General features: G+C 42.8%; 1 protein-coding gene across 1 annotated transcript in view; it reads right to left on the bottom strand.

Annotated features, from left to right (window-relative positions):
* LOC126251441 (putative inositol monophosphatase 3) overlaps window positions 1-23,216 on the bottom strand; it is a 49,884-nt gene that overhangs the window by 8,245 nt on the left and 18,423 nt on the right. Inside the window, exons 3-4 of the mRNA XM_049951865.1 lie at window positions 4,578-4,732; window positions 4,392-4,500 (exon numbers count right to left, since the gene is read on the bottom strand). Of these exons, the coding sequence (XP_049807822.1) occupies window positions 4,392-4,500; window positions 4,578-4,732 (264 nt within the window). The remainder of the gene's footprint in view (window positions 1-4,391; window positions 4,501-4,577; window positions 4,733-23,216) is intronic.

Below are 23,216 nucleotides of genomic sequence, written 5' to 3'. Positions count from 1 at the left end.
GATGTGGTTCATCTGTAAAGGTGACCGCTTATAAAACACTAATACAACCTATTCTTGAGTACTGCTCCAGCATTTGGGATCCCTATCAGGTCGGATTGAGGGAGGACATAGAAGCAATTCAGAGGCGGGCTGCTAGATTTGTTACTGGTAGGTTTGATCGTCACGCGGGTATTGCGGGGGTGCTTCAGGAACTCGGGTGGAGGTCTCTAGAGGAGGGGGGGCATTCTTTTCGTGAATCGCTGCTGGGGAGGTTTGGGGAGCCAGCATTTCAGGCTGACTGCAGTACAATTTTACTGCCGCCAACTTAAATATTGCGGAAAGACCTCAAGAATAGGATAAGAGAGATTAGGGCTCATACAGAGGCATATAGGCATTCATTTTTCCCTCGTTCTGTTTGGGAGTGGGACAGGGAGAGAAGATGCTAGTTGTGGTACGAGGTACCCTCCGCCACGCACTGTATGGTGGATTGCGGAGTATGTATGTAGATGTAGATGTAGATGTAGATATAAGAGAGAAGAGATGAAATACAAGCATATGAAATAACATTTCTTGGGTCATTCCTTCAAAAACCCAGGGGGGGGGGGAGAAAGGGGGGGAGAAAGGGGGGGGGGAGAAAGGGGGGGAGAAAGGGGGGAGAAAGGGGGGAGAAAGGGGGGAGAAAGGGGGGGAGGGAGTCAGGAATGAATTTGTAGTGAGAGATCTCCAGGTGACCTTGACCAGGGAGGAAAGAATGAGTGCTGCGAGACTGAAGTGGTTTGGTCATATGAGGTAAATGGACCTGACTAACTCCATGTCAGTATTTGGAGGTGGATGTAACTGAGCGGCCTACAGTTGAGCTGCTGTAAGAAGATCCCCGACAGGTTGCAGTGTGCTGCATGCAGTAGCTCCATACACCTACTGCAACCAGTCACATCATATGATTCTGTGAATGTCTCTATAATAATGCCTCAATGTTGCCACAGTGCTGCATCCTTCTGCACTTCATAGTTGAAAGCTGGCAACAGCATTACTAGCTGTCAGGGATCAACTTACATCGATTCAACTACAGGTTTGAGTTTCAACACTCAAAGGACAGCCAGCATCAAAATTTACTTATCTGGAAATAGATTTTTTTATGAGAATTAAACTGAGAGTTTGATACCAAATAACATCACTAAAGCAAATCTCACAAAATGGTCAGACAGTTGGGAGCTGGGCAGGCCAGTACCTGTCTTGTGAAGGGGAATATTCTAGTATAGCTGAAAGAAACACATAAAAATAGATAACAGCACACACCGCTTTCTTTTTTTAATAGAAGTAAGAGGAATTGGGGGAGTTGTACGGGAGAACGGGGATGGGTATTCTCAGAACATTGAACATATTCAGTAAAGAGTCACAGTTTTGTTTGGCCTTTGGGAGAAACTGAACTGACAGACACTTAAAGATAGACAAAAACTATTCTGAAAAAGCCTACTTACAAAGTTTCAAGAACCAGCTTTAAATGATAAATCTAGAAATGTACTAGAAGCTCTCTTGTATTGCTCCCGCAGGGACTGCAGCAAGGACAAGTTTGGTTTAATTACAGGGTGCAAAGAGGTGTTTAAACTATCATTCTTCCCATATTTTGTATGTGAACAGAACAGACAGATGCCTTAGTAACTGGTACAATGGGAAATATCCTCAGCCGTGCACTTCAAAATGGTAGTCAGAGTATCGACACAGAACGAGGGATAAGAATGACTTACATAATATTGAGAGGAATCGGGCCACGGATAAAGGAAAGCCACACTGGTGAGAGTATACAACAAATAAGGTACACCATATGTCTTTGTTATGTCTTCCTTGTGGCACCTATGGTCAGCTGCTGTTGCCCTGCTCACCCCGACAATGCTCTTGTGAAACCATATGACACCATTCCTACCTCAATGTTCTTGACCCTACAACATTCTCTACAGTACATTCTTCCACTGCCATTTCCAGCCTCACCACTGACAATATATACAATGTTAAATGTAGTTCCATATGCAATACTACTCATGTTGTTTACTAGCTGACATGTGCAGCTTTCTACATGGGGATGGATCACCACAAAACTGGCACAATGCCTGAACAGACACCTGACTATGGCAGGTGTTCCAACAGTACCCCACGAGGCATGGGTGCCTGCAAATACCCATCAGCTTGCCCATAAGCAGGCACAAGTTGTATACGCAACCAACCAGGTGGTTATGCTTCACCGTATTATGCCCACATGAGCCACTTGGTCAGGCCTGCCCATGGGAGATCAATCATGCAATACAATTGCTTAGGCTATGGCCAGCTGACTTGACTACCCACACAACAGGTATTTGTCCACTGCTGGTAGTAGCCTGGTCTAAGGGATATCTAGTACAGAGTTGCTGAGCACTCATTACAGTCAAACTCTAGAGACACAAATGAATTTATTTTGTTCAAATTTACTATGGACTATGTTACACATCAACCATATCTAATTTTTATTCTTGAGTTCTATCCAATATTTCTCCATTTTTCCTGAGTGGGCCTCATTGCGCTTCTGCAATCAAGTAGTTTCCAAAATCTTCTAGCATTTGTGGCCTTTGAAATATCTTGTTTGTTAATGATACTCCTATATTCTACTGTATTATTTTTGTCATTGGTACTATTACATGTTATTATGTTGTTTATTGCCTCTGGTATGATGTTAATTTCTGTAAATATACTCCTTTGCTTCTTTCAGCCATTTAATTTTGGTCTTTCAATCTGTATGTATCCAAGATGATTTGATCTATTTTCTATGGTGTTGTTTTGATGTTTCCATATAGGTTTAGTCCTCTCTTGTTAAAGAATGTTGTGAGATTTTCAATTTTCTCATACAGTCCTTCAATTGGTCATAATTTGTATTCTTGATTGTCTTTCTTAAACCCCTAGAATTTGTCTCTCCTTTAATTTCATGTTCTTTAACAGACACTTCTTTTTAATGGGATATATTCAACTATATACAGACTTCACTTTCTGGTTTTATCACTGGATTGTAGTGCCCGAGTTTTATGATGAAATTAGTTTTTCGTTATAAACATTTTAGTAAAACTGGTATACCATTTACATCTTTTTTGCTCTTCCCTGTAATCCAGTAGTTGATAGCCCAGCTGGTGTTATCCATTCCCCCTATGTATTTAAATTGCTCCGTACACTCATTATTCCTTAGCTGATAGCCCTGCTTCTGTTATCCTTTCCCTACATATTTAAATTTCTGTACACACTTAGCATCTATTACCTCATATACTATCATTGTCCTCTACTCTCACAAATGCCTGCCCCCCCCCCCCCAGCCATTCCTCACATTATAGGAATATGTGATTCCCAGAGCTAGGATTGTGTTACCTATTTTTTGTATTTTACGTATGTTTGTATCAGCTGTAGTGCAAGCTGCACCTCCCGCAGCTAAATTATGGCCAGCCTGTTTTTCTATTTGTAAATGTAACTATTCATTTAATGATTTTTTCCTTCTATAAATGAGAATCATTGGTTTCTCATTCATGTGAAAATATTCAACAAAAAAAAAGAAAGTTCACACTGACAACAGACTTATCCTCAGAACTGATGCAATCTTCTGGTTTTAAGATCTGTAATGACACTGATATTTTTATCTCAGTTTTTGTGTGGAGGATTGCAGTCCCTGCTCCCACTGCTCTCTTCAATACCTGAGGTGTGCATTGCACACAAGAAGCCAAAGAGCCTCCATAATCTACATACCCTAATTTGATTTGCTCATCAAAAACTTGTGTCAAGTCCCAAATTGTTTCTTCTACAACACTAGCTCAGTTCTGGCTTTTAATAATGGAACCTATATTATAATATATTCATTGCAAACCCCAATGACGACTCATGGGTGCTGAGTTTACATTTATGTATGAAGATATGTTAGTCATACAAGAAAGCAAAGTATCTGATAGAAACTGTAATGGTGAAATGAAGAAGTTAAAAAGAATATACGTCAAAAGTAGATCCCAACACAAAGACACTGTCTTTATAGCATCAGTGACAAATAAACATATTTCCTGAATGGGTAATGTAACTGAACCAAACATAAAATATTATTGCAAATACTGAATATCTAAAGATAGTAAAGCTTTCAGAGAGAATTTATATCTCTTTGTTAAGACTTATGTCAAGAACATGCAGACTGCAACTAAAAATACAAAAGAAAGTAAAAGTAACTTTGAAATCTGGTGAAAAGTATAAGGAAAGGGGTGTCTTCCCCCTTGAGTTGAGGGAGTTGAAGACCCAATAATCCAACTTCACCTTCCCTTATTTTTTCATCGCCCTTATTAGAACAAACTGTAACTCAAAACTTACGATTCAATGTCTATCACTTAAAAAAACTTAAGCTTAATTTCTATGTGAATAAATACCTGCTCCTCCAGCTTCAACAATTTCAGCATCATTTCCAAACGCCAAACGTGTAATGTTCTTTGTATTTCCAGTGTGAGATCGAGAAATAATTATCTTGTTCAAATTATTCTGGAATTTAAATAAAACATTAATAATAAAGCCTTGAAAAAGAGGATGAAATGTTTGATGAATGTTTCTGTACTTACATCAGGAACATATTTAATGTTGGAAGATGTTCCTTTCCCAACCCAACCCCAGTACGTGTTCAGCTCCTGCTCAAAAGGTTTGTGGATAATACCCAAGATGGGTTTCCCCTTCACAGCAACACATATCATTGTTGTCACATACTGTAACAAATTTTCTGCAAAATAAACATACAAAATAAAGAAAGCTTGTACATGGAATAAGTTCACATAGTAATACAAAAAAACCAACAAATATAACATGTCTGTTATGAAAATCTCCTATCAGACGTAGCTATAGGAGTACAATGTTGTACACTTATAAAAACAAGTGAACAGACCCCCTCCCCAGACACATGTGCATGAAAACCTAAAACAGATCAATTTTTAAAGCTCTGCATTAAAATAAGGCCATAAATTTACAGCAGATACTGATGGCCGACACAATGGTAAACTATATGTGGTTAAAGAAAGTGCCATTGAATGTTTTAGCAGGTGCCCATGTTGTCATCAGGTGCTCTGATTGACTAGAAGCTGGTACAGTGCTTATACCCCTCCTCCCCTCCCACCCGGTGTTATTGAGCAACTAGCACCTTCTTCCTACTTCTCTCACCAACACTTGCTCCATCTATGGTCTACATCTTTGGCACAAATGAAGGTCAGTGACGTGATGCTGGGAGAGGGCGGAAGGAAGTGGGGGGTGGGAGGAGGAGAACTGCTTGCACACCCAAGCCTGAGCATTGACCACAGAGCACCAGGTAGGGAGGGGGAAGGAGATGTAAGCCCTGCACCCCTAAGCAGTGAGTTGTTCATCGGAGTTCCTAATGATGACAAGATGGTCATCTGTCAAAATACAGCCTTAAATTGTGGTGCATGTAGTATTGCATACTATTAGCATTGTTGGCTGGCAAGCTGCAGGTCACCAGTTCAAACCCAACCACCAGTAATTATTTGTTATTTATTATTATTCACGTATGGGCCCAGTAGGACCATGCGAGATACCATCCATCAATGTAACGTTTGATGGTTGGCCTTTCTTTGTGCCCAAATTTGTTTCATCCTTTCAGAATGAAGTCTTTTTCTTTCATCAGACCACGGTGTTCCAGTCTGTTTTCTAATCCCTCTGACCAACTTTCCAATCAAATATATTTTGTCTGAATGTTTTCCTACCTGTAAGGTCTGCCTGAATTATGCCAGCTGCTTTAAGATCCTCCTTAATTGCAGCAATCCATTTCATTGGCTCAGTTTTGGACTTACTTCTGTTTTCGTAGAATTCTACTATTCGTTTTGTCAACCTAGTGTGTGCCATTATTTTAATGTGCCCATAAAATTTAAGTCTCTGTTTTTTCTTAAATTATCTTGTTTGTAATATTTGTACAGTCTGGACTACTTAATGTTCGTATAAATAGCTGCACTATCCATCAGTGAGGTCAGTTCTGTGCTGTACTTCACTGATGACATGCCTTCAAATTTGGACTTGACTTTGGTTTCAATATGATACTGTTTGGTGGAGATACCAGAAACTTCAAAACATTTACACGGCTCCAATTAAACAACATAAAAGCCATCACCTACATGTACAGGAACTGAAATACAAGCAGTACATCACTCCCAAAAGCTGTATATTGAGGGGATAGTTGGATTCCTAAACAGCAGTAAGTCAGCTGCACATCAGGTATCCCTCAGTGTTATCTTGAGATGCTGGTAAGGACCTGACAAAATGATTGAAATGATTCAACTGAGTTGCCAAGTACAACAAGTGGGATGGAAAACAGAAATGAGCATTTGGCGTCATTGGCCAGGAGGCCACTTAAGTGCGGGGCAAGTTCGGCCACCTTGGTGCAGGTCGTATTACATTCGATGCCATACTGGGCGACCCGCGTGCCAGATGGGGAAGAAATGATGATGAAGACAACACAACACCCAGTCCCTGAGTGGAGGAAATCCCCGACCCAGCTGGGAATCGGACCCAGGCCCGTAGGAGGGCAATCCGTCACGCTGACCACTCAGCTATCGGGGCGGATAAGAAGTGGGATGAAAAGATGTGTTTGGCATGTATACTTTTACAAGGATGGAACAGCCCAGATATGGTTTGAGAACAACAGAGGCTCAACAGATTGGACAAATTCCAGAATGAACTGAAAATAATATATGGTGACAACTAATAGTAGAACAATTTAAGAACAGGGGCCAATGTCATGGCAAAATGATATATATATATATATAGGGAAACATTCCACGTAGGAAAAATATATCTAAAAACAAAGATGATGTGACTTACCAAATGAAAGTGCTGGCAGGTCGACAGACACACAAACAAACTCAAACATACACACAAACATACACACAAAATTCAAGCTTTCGCAACAAACTGTTGCCTCGTCAGGAAAGAGGGAACGAGAGGGAAAGACGAAAGGATGTGGGTTTTAAGGGAGAGAGTAAGGAGTCATTCCAATCCCGGGAGTGGAAAGACTTACCTTGGGGGGAAAAAAGGACAGGTATACACTTGCACACACACACATATCCATCCGCACATACACAGACACGAGCAGACATTTGTAAAGGCAGAGAGTTCGGGCAGAGATGTCAGTCGAGGCGGAAGTACAGAGGCAAAGATGTTGAAAGACAGGTGAGGTATGAGCGGCGGCAACTTGAAATTAGCGGAGGATGAGGCCTGGCGGATAACGAGAAGAGAGGATATACTGAAGGGCAAGTTCCCATCTCCGGAGTTCTGACAGGTTGGTGTTAGTGGGAAGTATCCAGATAACCCGGACGGTGTAACACTGTGCCAAGATGTGCTGGCCGTGCACCAAGGCATGTTTAGCCACAGGGTGATCCTCATTACCAACAAACACTGTCTGCCTGTGTCCATTCATGCAAATGGACAGTTTGTTGCTGGTCATTCCCACATAGAAAGCTTCACAGTGTAGGCAGGTCAGTTGGTAAATCACGTGGGTGCTTTCACACGTGGCTCTGCCTTTGATCGTGTACACCTTCCGGGTTACAGGACTGGAGTAGGTGGTGGTGGGAGGGTGCATGGGACAGGTTTTACAGCGGGGGCGGTTACAAGGGTAGGAGCCGGAGGGTAGGGAAAGTGGTTTGGGGATTTCATAGGGATGAACTAACAGGTTACGAAGGTTAGGTGGACGGCGGAAAGACACTCTTGGTGGAGTGTGGAGGATTTCATGAAGGATGGATCTCATTTCAGGGCAGGATTTGAGGAAGTCGTATCCCTGCTGGAGAGCCACATTCAGAGTCTGATCCAGTCCCGGAAAGTATCCTGTCACAAGTGGGGCACTTTTGTGGTTCTTCTGTGGGAGGTTCTGGGTTTGAGGGGATGAGCAAACCTCAACCTCCTCTCATTGCACACAAACCCAGTCTCTCCATTCTACTCAATCTCCCACTTCCAGCTCCACTCCCTCCAAAACCTCAAAATTCCAATCAACGCAATCTGGAACCACTACACCCTAATTCAGTAGTTAACCTTCCCTCCAAACCTCTCTCCCAATCCAAAACCTCTGTCCTATCCAAAGGCCTCACCTTCAGCCCCACCCCCAGATTCAACCAAACAGCCCTCGTCAAAGATTTATTGTCCTACACTCGTACACTCTGCTGGAAGTATCACTATGCCACGAAGAAAAATGATTCTAATCCTACTCCTAATGATCCAACTCCCCAAGACACTATCCAAATTGAACCCTGCCTGGAACAGTTCCGTCCTCCGTCACAGCGGGACCCACCTCCTCTTCCTCAAAATCACCCTCTCCAAACCTTCCAGGAATTTCTGACTTCCAGCCTTGCCTCTCAATCCTTCTTAAAAAACCTCAATCCTACTCCCAACATCACCACTGCTGAAGCCCAGGCTATTCATGATCTGAAGGCTGACCGATCCATCGTCATTCTTCCGGCGGACAAGGGTTCCACGACCGTGGTACTTGATCGTCGGGAGTATGTGGCGGAGGGACTGCGTCAGCTTTCAGACAACACTACATACAAAGTTTGCCAAGGTAATCCCATTCCTGATGTCCAGGAGGAGCTTCAAGGAATCCTCAGAACCTTAGGCCCCCTACAAAACCTTTCACCTGACTCCATCAACCTCCTGACCCCACCAACACCCCGCACCCCTACCTTCTTCCTAAAATTCATAAACCCAATCATCCTGGCCATCCCATTGTAGCTGGCTACCAAGCCCCCACAGAATGTATCTCTGCCTACGTAGATCAACACCTTCAACCCATTACATGCAGTCTCCCATCCTTCATCAAAGACACCAACCAATTTCTCGAACGCCTGGAATCCCTACCCAGTCTGTTACCCCTGGAAACCATCCTTGTAACCATTGATGCCACTTCCTTATACACAAATATTCTGCACGTCCAGGGCCTCGCTGCGATGGAGCACTTCCTTTCACGCCGATCACCTGCCACCCTACCTAAAACCTCTTTCCTCCTTACCTTAGCCAGCTTCATCCTGACTTCACTTTCGAGGGCCAGACATACCAACAATTAAAGGGAACAGCCATGGGCACCAGGATGGCCCCCTCGTACGCCAACCTATTCATGGGTCGCTTAGAGGAAGCCTTCTTGGTTACCCAGGCCTGCCAACCCAAAGTTTGGTACAGATTTATTGATGACATCTTCATGATCTGGACTCACAGTGAAGAAGAACTCCAGAATTTCCTCTCCAACCTCAACTCCTTTGATTCCATCAGATTCACCTGGTCCTACTCCAAATCCCATGCCACTTTCCTTGACGTTGACCTCCACCTGTCCAATGGCCAGCTTCACACGTCCATCCACATCAAACCCACCAACAAGCAACAGTACCTCCATTATGACAGCTGCCACCCATTCCACATCAAACGGTCCCTTCCCTACAGCCTAGGTCTTCGTGGCAAACGAATCTGCTCCAGTCCGGAATCCCTGAACCATTACACCAACAACCTGAAAACAGCTTTCGCATCCCGCAACTACCCTCCCGACCTAGTACAGAAGCAAATAACCAGAGCCACTTCCTCATCTTCTCAAACCCAGAACCTCCCACAGAAGAACCACAAAAGTGCCCCACTTGTGACAGGATACTTCCCGGGACTGGATCAGACTCTGAATGTGGCTCTCCAGCAGGGATACGACTTCCTCAAATCCTGCCCTGAAATGAGATCCATCCTTCATGAAATCCTTCCCACTCCACCAAGAGTGTCTTTCCGCCGTCCACCTAACCTTCGTAACCTGTTAGTTCATCCCTATGAAATCCCCAAACCACTTTCCCTACCCTCTGGCTCCTACCCTTGTAACCGCCCCCGCTGTAAAACCTGTCCCATGCACCCTCCCACCACCACCTACTCCAGTCCTGTAACCCGGAAGGTGTACACGATCAAAGGCAGAGCCATGTGTGAAAGCACCCATGTGATTTACCAACTGACCTGCCTACACTGTGAAGCTTTCTATGTGGGAATGACCAGCAACGAACTGTCCATTCGCATGAATGGACACAGGCAGACAGTGTTTGTTGGTAATGAGGATCACCCTGTGGCTTAAACATGCCTTGGTGCACGGCCAGCACATCTTGTCACAGTGTTACACCGTCCGGGTTATCTGGATACTTCCCACTAACACCAACCTGTCAGAACTCCTTCAGTATATCCTCTCTTCTCGTTATCCGCCAGGCCTCAATCTCCGCTAATTTCATTTTGCCGCCGCTCATACCTCACCTGTCTTTCAACAACATCTTTGCCTCTACTTCCGCCTCGACTGACATCTCTCCCCACAAATGTCTGCTTGTGTCTGTGTATGTGCGGATGGATATGTGTGTGTGTGTGTGCGCGAGTGTATACCTGTCCTTTTTTCCCCCAAGGTAAGTCTTTCTGCTCCCGGTATTGGAATGACTCCTTACCCTCTCCCTTAAAACCCACATCCTTTCGTCTTTCCCTCTCCTTCCCTCCTTCCTGATGAAGCAACAGTTTGTCACGAAAGTTTGAATTTCGTGTGTATATTTGTGTTTGTTTGTGTGTCTATCGGCCTTTTAAGAGATATATATATATATATATATATATAAAGTTTTGGCCCTTTGCAACACTGTGAAGCCAAATGTGACAGAAGCTGACAAAATCTCACATTTGACAAAAGTAATTGCAGTGCCTGTGTTGTTCAGAAATACAATGCAATGTTCCTTCGGACATACATACATGCTTGTCCAAAGGAACATGCACTATGGCAACTACAGCTGTTACAACATACATGAAATGTATTCATAGTTATGAATACAGACAACCATCTGCTGTATAAAGGAAGGGCAACAATGAAATTTATGCCCGACCAGAACTCAAACCCAGATTTTCCGCTTATTACTAGGAGGTCGCCTTACCATTAGGCTATCCAGGCACAACTCATGGCCAGTTCAATACTGGGGGAGCAAGTTTCAAGTAAAATGTCCCCCTTGTATGAGAACATACATAATGGATGTACGTGTCCAGGTTGTAGACACATGGTTGATGACATATGGAAATTTGGGTCTGGTTGTGAGTTGTGCTCAGATAGCTTAATGGTAAGGCAACCACTAGCGATAAAGGGGAAATCCGTTTTCAAGTACTTGTTCAGCAAAAATTTTTGTCGACGTCATTCCATTACACAGCTGATGGTTGTCCATATTCGCAACTGTAAATATATTTCATGTATTTGATAAAAACAGTCACAGCAGACGTGTACCAAGCTTTTCTGAGAAAGGATGATGCAACAGAAGAATTCATCAAGTGGTGCCAGCACATCTAGGAAATGAAACAGAAAAAGCATCAGAAGAAAGAGGTATGATCAACTCACAAATCTGATCCCTATGTTAGTTCTAAACCACTACCACTATCAAGAACTCAATGTGCTGGATTGTAAGACAAGAGATACAGCATTTTATGGCAGCCAAAAATGTCGGACGGAGTACAGAAGACGTAATGGCCATGAACATCGACCTCACACATCATGAGGTAATACAGAATGTTGAAGAAGAGGTGTATCGATTTTTCGCAGCTATCTCCACAATGGACTCAGCCAACTTGTACTTAAGCCATCTCTGTCAAATGCAACCTAGCATCCGATGAATGCAAGTATAACCAACTTCTCTATCAAGTAAAATGACCTGCAGAAAAACTGAGGTTTGGAGAAGAGGGGACAAATGGTTCAAAAGGCTCTAAGCACTATGGGACTTAACATCGGAGGTCACTGGTCCCCTAGACTTTTAACTACTTAAACCTAACTAACCTAAGGACATTACGCACATCCAAGCCCGAGGCAGGATTCGAACCTGCGACCATAGCAACAGCGTGGTTCCAGACTGAAGCGCCTAGAACCACTCTGCCACAGCAGCCGGCTAAGAGAGGACAACACACTAATCTGTTTTCACTGGGGAATCCCTAAACACACTGTGTGCAACTGCAGAGAAAGATGACTGTCGCAAGGCTATTACACTTCAAGACCTCAACGATCACAACGGTCCTATTCATGCCAACCAACTGCAAATGATTACAGCTGACCTGTGGGCAAAACTCATCACTGCACAGTGGGCAAGGTTGTTCCCAAAAATGCCGTACCCATAAAGAACATGCATTGCAAGAATAACTATTTGGCATAAAGCACAGACCCTTGAATTTGTCATTTTAACAGAATTTAATCATGATAATGATCTCACATTGGACTTGTTGCTGGCATCACAAGCAATCATATACTGCGAAAGATCAGAGCTTCACAAATCTTCATCTAAATCTATACTCTGCAGACCAATATGATGTGCAAGCCAGTGGGTACATCCCACTGTACCAGTTACTAGGGCTTTTTCCCATTCCATTCACATATGGAGCATGGGAAGAATGATTGCTTCAATGCCTCCTTGCATGCTGCAATTAATCTAATTTTGACCTAAAGTTCCCTATAGGAAAGATATGAAGGGGTTGTAGTACATTCCTAGAGCTATCATTTAAAGCTAGTTCTTGAATTTTGTAAGTAGGTTTTGTCGGGATAGTTTATATCTGTCTTCAAGAGTCTGCCAGTTCAGTTTCTTCAGCACTCTGTGAGGTTGCCCCAAGGATCAAACAAACCTGTGACAGTTCGTGCTGTTCTCCTCTGTATATGTTCAATATCCCCTGTTATTTCTAGTTGGTACAGGTCCCAAACACTTAAGCCAAGGTCTAGGATGGGTTACACAAGTGATTTGCAAGCAATTTCCTTTGTAGACTGATGACATTTCCACAGTATTCTGCCAATAAACCAAAGTTTACCACCTACTTTACCCACAACTGAGCCTATGCAATCATTCCATTTCATGTCCCTACAGAGTGTTACACCCAACTATTCGTACGAGCTGACCAATTGTAACTGTGACTGATATCATAACCAGGTTTCTTCATCTTGTGAAGAAGTACACAACTTTACATTTCTGAACATTTAAAGCAAAGTGCCTATCTTTGCACCACTTTGAACCTTATCAACATTTAACTGAAGATTTATTCAACTTGTTTTATTATCGGCAATTACATCAGCTGCAAAGAGTCTGATGTTGCTATTTTCAAATTGAGCACAAGATCATTAACAGACAACATGAACAGCAAAGACCCCAACACAATTCCTTGGGGCAGAAGTTACTTTTACTTCTGCCAGTGACTATCCATACAAGATAACTTGCTGCATCCTCCCTACCAAGAGATCCTAAATGCCCCATATGACTGTACTTTGGATAATAAGCATAGATGTGGTACTGAGTCAAATGCTTTTTGGAAATTGAGAAATCCTGTGTCTACCTGACTGCCTTGATATAAAGCTTTAAGTATGTTGAGTGAGAAAAGTGCGAGTTGGGTTTCACATGATCTATGTTTTCATAATCAATGCTGGCTGGCATTGAGATCATTCTGTTCAAGATACCTCAGTATGTTTGAGCTCAGAATATGTTCTATGACTCTACAACAAATCAGTGTCAAAAATGTTCAACAGTAGTTTTGTGGATCACTTCTCCTATTGCAAACGGATGTGACCTACGCTTTCTTCCAACTACTGGGCATGGGCCTTTGTTTGAGGGGTCTGTGATAGATTATTGTTAAAAGAGGGATTCACTTAAGCACCAATTCAGTACAGAAACTGATAGAGATTCTATTGGGTCCTGGAGCTTTGTTCAGTTTTAATGATTTCAGTTATTTCTCAACACCACTTATATCACTCAGCTTTTCAGTGGTATGAGGATTAAATTGGGGCAAAGTTTTGGTTTTCCTTTGTAAAGGTATGTTTGAAAATTGAGTTAAGCATTTCTCATTTTGTTTTTCTATACATTAACCAAAACGGCCTTGCTGTGCTGGTACTGCGAACGGCTGAAAGCAAGGGGAAACTACAGCCGTAATTTTTCCCAAGGAAATGCAGCTTTACTGTATGATTAAATGATGTTGGCGTCCTCTTGGGTAAAATATTCCGGAGGTAAAATAGTCCCCCATTCGGATCTCCGGGCGGGGACTACTCAAGAGGACGTCGTTATCAGGAGAAAGAAAACTGGTGTTCTACGGAGCGGAGCGTGGAATGTCAGATCCCTTAATCGGGCAGGTAGGTTAGAAAATTTAAAAAGGGAAATGGATAGGTTAAAGTTAGATATAGTGGGAATTAGTGAAGTTCGGTGGCAGGAGGAACAAGACTTTTGGTCAGGTGAATACAGGGTTATAAATACAAAATCAAGTAGGGGTAATGCATGAGTAGGTTTAATAATGAATAAAAAAATAGGAGTGCGGGTTAGCTACTACAAACAGCATAGTGAATGCATTATTGTGGCCAAGATAGACACAAAGCCCATGCCTACTACAGTAGTACAAGTTTATATGCCAACTAGCTCTGCAGATGATGAAGAAATACACTCCTGGAAATTGAAATAAGAACACCGTGAATTCATTGTCCCAGGAAGGGGAAACTTTATTGACACATTCCTGGGGTCAGATACATCACATGATCACACTGACAGAAGCACAGGCACATAGACACAGGCAACAGAGCATGCACAATGTCGGCACTAGTACAGTGTATATCCACCTTTCGCAGCAATGCAGGCTGCTATTCTCCCATGGAGACGATCGTAGAGATGCTGGATGTAGTCCTGTGGAACGGCTTGCCATGCCATTTCCACCTGGCGCCTCAGTTGGACCAGCGTTCGTGCTGGACGTGCAGACCGCGTGAGACGACGCTCCATCCAGTCCCAAACATGCTCAATGGGGGACAGATCCGGAGATCTTGCTGGCCAGGGTAGTTGACTTACACCTTCTAGAGCACGTTGGGTGGCACAGGATACATGCGGACGTGCATTGTCCTGTTGGAACAGCAAGTTCCCTTGCCGGTCTAGGAATGGTAGAACGATGGGTTCAATGACGGTTTGGATGTACCGTGCACTATTCAGTGTCCCCTCGACGATCACCAGTGGTGTACGGCCAGTGTAGGAGATCGCTCCCCACACCATGATGCCGGGTGTTGGCCCTGTGTGCCTCGGTCGTATGCAGTCCTGATTGTGGCGCTCACCTGCACGGCGCCAAACACGCATACGACCATCATTGGCACCAAGGCAGAAGCGACTCTCATCGCTGAAGACGACACGTCTCCATTCGTCCCTCCATTCACGCCTGTCGCGACACCACTGGAGGCGGGCTGCACAATGTTGGGGCGTGAGCGGAAGACGGCCTAACGGTGTGCGGGACCGTAGCCCAGCTTCATGGAGACGGTTGCGAATGGTCCTCGCCGATACCCCAGGAGCAACAGTGTCCCTAATTTGCTGGGAAGTGGCGGTGCGGTCCCTTACAGCACTGCGTAGGATCCTACGGTCTTGGCGTGCATCCGTGCGTCGCTGCGGTCCGGTCCCAGGTCGACGGGCACGTGCACCTTCCGCCGACCACTGGCGACAACATCGATGTACTGTGGAGACCTCACGCCCCACGTGTTGAGCAATTCGGCGGTACGTCCACCCGGCCTCCCGCATGCCCACTATACGCCCTCGCTCAAAGTCCGTCAACTGCACATACGGTTCACGTCCACGCTGTCGCGGCATGCTACCAGTGTTAAAGACTGCGATGGAGCTCCGTATGCCACGGCAAACTGGCTGACACTGACGGCGGCGGTGCACAAATGCTGCGCAGCTAGCGCCATTCGACGGCCAACACCGCGGTTCCTGGTGTGTCCGCTGTGCCGTGCGTGTGATCATTGCTTGTACAGCCCTCTCGCAGTGTCCGGAGCAAGTATGGTGGGTCTGACACACCGGTGTCAGTGTGTTCTTTTTTCCATTTCCAGGAGTGTAGATGAAATGTATGACGAGATAAAAGAAATTATTCAGGTAGTGAAGGGAGACGAAAATTTAATAGTCATGGGTGACTGGAATTCGTCAGTAGGAAAAGGGAGAGAAGGAAACATAGTAGGAGAATATGGATTGGGGGGAAGAAATGAAAGAGGAAGCCGCCTTGTAGAATTTTGCACAGAGCATAACTTAATCATAGCTAACACTTTGTTCAAGAATCATAAAAGAAGGTTGTATACCTGGAAGAATCCTGGAGATACTAAAAGGTATCAGATAGATTATATAATGGTAAGACAGAGATTTAGGAACTAGGTTTTAAATTGTAAGACATTTCCAGGGGCAGATGTGGATTCTGACCACAATCTATTGGTTATGAATTGCAGATTGAAACTGAAGAAACTGCAAAAAGGTGGGAATTTAAGGAGTTGGGACCTGGATAAACTGAAAGAACCAGAGGTTGTAGAGAGTTTCAGGGAGAGCATAAGGGAACAATTGACAGGAATGGGGGAAATAAATACAGTAGAAGAAGAATGGGTAGCTCTGAGGGATGAAGTAGTGAAGGCAGCAGACGATCAAGTAGGTAAAAAGACGAGGGCTAATAGAAATCCTTAGGTAACAGAAGAAATATTGAATTTAATTGATGAAAGGAGAAAATATAAAAATGCAGTAAATGAAGCAGGCAAAAAGGAATACAAACGTCTCAAAAATGAGATCGACAGGAAGTGCAAAATGGCTAAGCAGGGATGGCTAGAGGACAAATGTAAGGATGTAGAGGCTTGTCTCACTAGGGGTAAGATAGATACTGCCTACAGGAAAATTAAAGAGACCTTTGGAGAGAAGAGAACCACTTGTATGAATATCAAGAACTCAGATGGAAACGCAGTTCTAAAGGCAGAAAGGTGGAAGGAGTATATAGAGGGTTTATACAAGGGCGATGTGCTTGAGGACAATATTATGGAAATGGAAGAGGATGTAGATGAAGACGAAATGGGAGATAAGATACTGCGTGAAGAGTTTGACAGAGCACTGAAAGACCTGAGTCGAAACAAGGCCCCGGGAGTAGACAACATTCCATTAGAACTACTGATGGCCTTGGGAGAGCCAGTCATGACAAAACTCTACCATCTGGTGAGCAAGATGTATGAGACAGGCGAAATACCCTCAGACTTCAAGAAGAATATAATAATTCCAATCCCAAAGAAAGCAGGTGTTGACAGATGTGAAAATTACTGAACTATCAGTTTAATAAGTCACAGCTGCAAAATACTAACGCGAATTCTTTACAGACGAATGGAAAAACTGGTAGAAGCCGACCTCGGCGAAGATCAGTTTGGATTCCGCAGAAATGTTGGAACACGTGAGGCAATACTAACCTTACGACTTATCTTAGAAGAAAGGTTAAGGAAAGGCAAACCTACGTTTCTAGCATTTGTAGACTTAGAGAAAGCTTTTGACAATGTTAACTGGAATACTCTCTTTCAAATTCTGAAGGTGGTAGGGGTAAAATACAGGGAGCGAAAGGCTATTTACAATTTGTACAGAAACCAGATGGCAGTTGTAAGAGTTGAGGGACATGAAAGGGAAACCGTGGTTGGGAAGGGAGTAAGACAGGGTTGTAGCCTCTCTCCGATGTTATTCAATCTGTATATTGAGCAAGCAGTAAAGGAAACAAAAGAAAAATTCGGAGTAGGTATTAAAATTCATGGAGAAGAAGTAAAAACTTTGAGGTTCACCGATGACATTGTAATTCTGTCAGAGACATCAAAGGACTTGGAAGAGCAGTTGAACGGAATGGACAGTGTCTTGAAAGGAGGATATAAGATGAACATCAACAAAAGCAAAACGAGGATAATGGAATGTAGTAAAATTAAATCGGGTGATGCTGAGGGAATTAGATTAGGAAATGAGACACTTAAAGTAGTAGAGGAGCTTTGCTATATAGGGAGTAAAATAACTGATGATGGTCGAAGTAGAGAGGATATAAAATGTAGACTGGCAATGGCAAGGAAAGCGTTTCTGAAGAAGAGAAATTTGTTAACGTTGAGTATAGACTTCAGTGTCAGGAAGTCGTTTCTGAAAGTATTTGTATGGAGTGTAGACATGTATGGAAGTGAAACATGGACGATAACTAGTTTGGACAAGAAGAGAATAGAAGCTTTCGAAATGTGGTGCTACAGAAGAATGCTGAAGAGTAGATGGGTAGATCACATAACTAATGAGGAGGTGTTGAATAGGATTGGAGAGAAGAGAAGTTTGTGGCACAACTTGACTAGAAGAAGGGATCGGTTGGTAGGACATGTTTTGAGGCATCAAGGGATCACAAATTTAGCATTGGAGGGCAGCGTGGAGGGTAAAAATCGTAGAGGGAGACCAAGAGATGAATACACTAAGCAGATTCAGGAGGATGTAGGTTGCAGTAGGTACTGGGAGATGAAGAAGCTTGCACAGGATAGAGTAGCATGGAGAGCTGCATCAAACCAGTCTCAGGACTGAAGACCACAACAACAAACAATACTTAGACTAAGCTGACTATTTGATGCATTGTACCAGGGTTCATCACAATCCTTCGCTTTAAGCAGAGTGCAAGTTCTAAGATTCTGCCACGGAATTGGATGCGAATTGCCCGACCTCCACTATAGGGTGAAGAACTGTAGGGTTCCCTTAAACAGGTCAGGTGTACAACACATAGGAAGCAGCTCCTAGTGTAGCGGAGTACGTGTGGTGTGCACAGGGGCTACTTTTAGGTTTGAGGAACCTGTCCGTGGGACCAGAGATGAAAAAGACTGCCAAAATCAAAGATACATCAGTTACATGTTCTCAGAGAATGCTCATCCTCACAGGTAAGGTATAGAAGAGAGGAATAGAATTGTAAATTCCAGGATTATCGAAAGAAAGGTCCCAGAATTAGTATTGCTTATTGAAAGTTGTAACGCACAGATAGTGTTAGAAAGCAAAAATTTGGATGATGTCCTAAGTTCAGATTGAAATATTTATTGCAAGGATAGGTTAACCGCCCACGGTGGCTGCGTATTCACTGCAGTCGAGAATTCAATAATATCTAGCGGCATTATCATGGATTCGGAATGTTACTAGCTATTGCTGAAGTTAGGCAGCAAAGGTCAGTCAAAAATAGTAATAGGATGCTTTCATAGGCTGTTTGGGTCAGGAGCTGCAGCAGTAGAGCACTTCAGAGAGAACTTGCAGAATATTATTAGTAACGTTCCTGATCATGCCATTGTAATAGGGGGTGACTTCAGCCTGATAAGAGTGTCATGCCATAAAATTGGTACTGCAGACAGGGATTCTGAATGCCTTGTCCAAAAATTTCTTTGAGCAGATTATTAGAAAACCAACTTGGGAAGGAAATGTCTTAGACCTCCTATCTACAAACACCCCTGAACTTACTGAATCAGTTAACAAAGAGGAAGGTATCACTGATCATAAAGCCGCGATAGCAACTATTACTGTGGGTATTATAAGAACTGTTAAGAAAGGCAGATAAATATTTTTGCTTAGCAAAAATGACAGGATACAAATTGTAGAGTATCAGAGTAGTCAACCAACAAATATTCAGCACTAAGGATCAAGGTGGAGCACAAATGGAAAAAATTCAAAAGCATAATTCAATACGCCTTAGATAACTATGTTCCGAGTAAAGCCTAAAGGGATGAGAAATGCCCTCTGTGGTTTAATATGCATGTTAAAAAAACTTCTGTAAACAAAGAGAGTGTTGTAACAGCAACCAGAACGGTCGCAGGGTAGTAGTGACGGAAACGCGGCAGGACCCGTGGAACGGCCCATGAACAACAACACAACGGAAAAGGACGGACACAACCAACGGAGGACCTTACGACACAACAAGAACAGACAACAGAGTAACGAACCAAACCAGACAACCACGTCCACTGGAATAGAAACATGAAAGTCAATAAGCTGTCTGAGGCGATATGTCCTGAGACTCATGTGATGTTAGACTGCAGGCTGAGCGCGAGGCAGGCGCTTAAGTATGCTATCGGGGGTGCCGCTATTGGCCACTGGGACCACGTGTTCCACTGTGGCACCCTCACACTAAAAGCGGGCCAGGAGGCGCGTGCCACCACAGCTTACGGTGCAATGGTGCAGAGGCCAACGAACCAAATCAGACAACCACGTCCACTGGAATAGAAACATGAAAGTCAATAAGCTGTCTGAGGCGATATGTCCTGAGACTCATGTGATGTTAGACTGCAGGCTGAGCGCGAGGCAGGCGCTTAAGTATGCTATCGGGGGTGCCGCTATTGGCCACTGGGACCACGTGTTCCACTGTGGCACCCTCACACTAAAAGCGGGCCAGGAGGCGCGTGCCACCACAGCTTACGGTGCAATGGTGCAGAGGCCTCTATGGGTCTTCGACATCCAGGACGTCTGGCACGGATTCAAATTCCGCAGTGCATGGTACCAGAGAGAGTTTCATCACATATTCAAGAGAAGTCAAAACCTAGGAGACAAACAAAAGTTGAATAAAGCGAAAATGTGCATAAGGCGATCATTGAGAAAAGTGTTCAATGACTCTGAAAGTAAAATTTTGTCAACCAATCTGACTGAAAACCCTAAGAGGTTTTGGTCTTACATAAAATCAGTAAGTGGTTCAAAATAATCTAAGTGTCCATACAAACTCAGAAGTGGAAGATAACCAAAAGAAGGACAAAATACTGAATTTGGTATTCCAATGTTGTTTCACCAATGAAGATCATGAAACAGTCCCTCCTTTTAATCATTATATGAACATCAAAATGGCAGATATTGAAAAGATCGCAGAACAGAAAGGCACCTACAACCGCTTAGTAACAGAAAGGTATCAGAACCAAATGACATATCTGTAAGATTGTAGAAACCTTATGTGAAAGAACTTGCGTCCCTTCAATCAGCAGTTTATAGTAATTTGCTGGAGCAACGCAGGGTACCTAGCGACTGGAAAAAAGTGCAAATTCCCGTTTCCAAGAGGAGCCATATGATAGATGCACATAATTATAGACCAATATCATTGATAACAAACTGTTGCAGAATTATGGAACATGTTTTATGTTTAAGAATTATAACGTTTTTGGAGAACAAAATCTCCTCGATACAAATCAACATATAGTCTGCAAACAGAGATCTTGGGAAACTTGGCTCACTCTGTTCCACAATGAGAGCCACAGCACTGCTCTGATTGATGCAGTGTTCCCTGACTTCAGAAAGGCATTTGAAACTGTACCACACTCCACCCACACTACTTTCTAGTGAGCTTACCAAGTATCGGACCAGATTTGCAACTGGATTCAGGATTTTCTTACAGACATGTTGCTGTTAATGTAGCAAAACCTAGAGATGTAGAGGTTTTCTGGAGTACTTCGAAGTAGTATGATAGGAATGTTACTGTTTACAATGTATATAAATGTTCAAGTAGAAAGTGTCAAAAGCTCTGTAAAACCGTTTGCGAATGAAATGGTTGTCTGTAAGAACGTAGCAGTGCCACAAGACAGTATCAATCTGCAAAATGACCTACAGAAGATTGATGAATGGTACAGACTCTGATAGTTAACACTGAACACAAGCATAAAATATTACTTGTACACAGAAAAAGAAATCCACTACTACACTACTGACGGAAAATTGCTGGGAAGAGTATATATTCTAAAATATCTAGGATTAACTATCCAGAGTAACCTTAATTGGAATGAACACACAAACCAAACAGTAATGAAAGCAAATACCAGACTGAGATTCATAGCAAGAATCTTAAGGAAGTACAACTCAACCGATTCTTGAGTACTAGTCATCAATCTGGGATCCAGTGTTGCATTTCATAGCAAGACCATTTAGTAGGCATAAGAGCGTTATAGATATGCTCAACAAACTCCAGTGGCAAACGCTACTAGAGAGGTGTTGCACATCACGGAGAGGTTTACTACTAAAATATTGAGAGAGTACTTTCCGCTAAGAGTTGGACAACATACCACTTCCTTCCACAATCATCTTGATCAAAAAAAAAAAAATTCAGAAATCAGACCTAATACAGAGGCTTACTGACACTCATTCTTCCCACATGCCATTCGTGAGTGGTACAAGGAAAGGAGGGAGTGGGGATCAGTTAATGGTACCAGAAGTACTCTCCAGCACACACCATCAGGTCAAAAAGGTGGAGGTGCTGTCATATTTACAAAAAAAATCCGTAAACTATAGAAGTTTTGACCAGTTTGACCACTTAAATAAAGACAAAGATTTTGAGGCAGCTGTAATCGAAATTCTAGAATCAAATATAACCATAACATGTATCTATCGTCCTCCATCAGGCAATGTATGTGTCTTCCTAAAAAACCTTGAAATAATCCTAAACAAACTTCACCAAAGCAAAAAGGTACTATTTTTATGTGGTGTTTTCAATGTTGATTTCCAGTTTTTGATTGAATCTCACTAACTCATTCAGTCTGAATCCCACAGTAACATTCCCCACAAGGTGCAAAAACAACACCAAACCATACTTGATCAGATATTTGTAAACTGTCCCTACCAGGAAGTCGAACCTCTGGACACAGGCTATAGTGATCACTGTGGCCAAGTCCTATACCTTACAAATGTTCTCCCCTTGGACTGCAACAACAAATACACAACTAAAGTAAGAAATTACAGCAATGAAAACATGAAAATCTTCAATGATTCCTTAGCAGCAGAAACTTAGAACACAGTATATGAAGCAGACAATACAGACAACAAAATGGAATCATTCCTAAACACATTTATATATCACTTCAATATTGCCTTTCCTCTTAAACTCAAACACAACACATCAAAAGAACCCCTTAAGAAGCCATGGATAACAACTGGTATAAAGATTTCCTGCAGAAGGAAGAGAGATCTGTTGAAGTACCTAAAAAATAACAACCCCATCCCCACCCCATCTCAAGAAAGATATATCAAGCAATATGTCAAAATCCTTAAAAAAAGTCATAGCACTAGCAAAGCAAATAGCAAATGACAACTATGTGGCAACATCCTCAAACAAAACCAAGGCAGTGTGGAACATCACAGGAACATAACAAATCAACAGCCACTTAGACATGAAAACACTATTCTGATCCACAACAACACCAGAGTTACTAATCCACAAGAAATTGCAAATATGTTCAACAATTACTATGAAAATATTGTTAAAAATCTGTTACAAAGCATCAACAAACCCACACCCAAAAGACAAGACAAAATAACAACTCCTGTAGAATCTATATTCTCCTGGGAAACTACTGCTGAAGAAATTGTATTCAGTGCAAAGTACCTCAAGAATAAATTCTTCTGGAATCGATGACATCCCAGATTTTATCATCAAACACTGCATAAACAAAATAGACCTCCCAC

This window comes from Schistocerca nitens, chromosome 4 (genome assembly GCF_023898315.1).
Source record: "Schistocerca nitens isolate TAMUIC-IGC-003100 chromosome 4, iqSchNite1.1, whole genome shotgun sequence".
NCBI classification, from domain to species: domain Eukaryota; kingdom Metazoa; phylum Arthropoda; class Insecta; order Orthoptera; family Acrididae; genus Schistocerca; species Schistocerca nitens.
The sequence above is the reverse complement of the archived record's forward strand: the minus strand, read 5'-3'. Positions and strand labels throughout refer to the sequence as shown.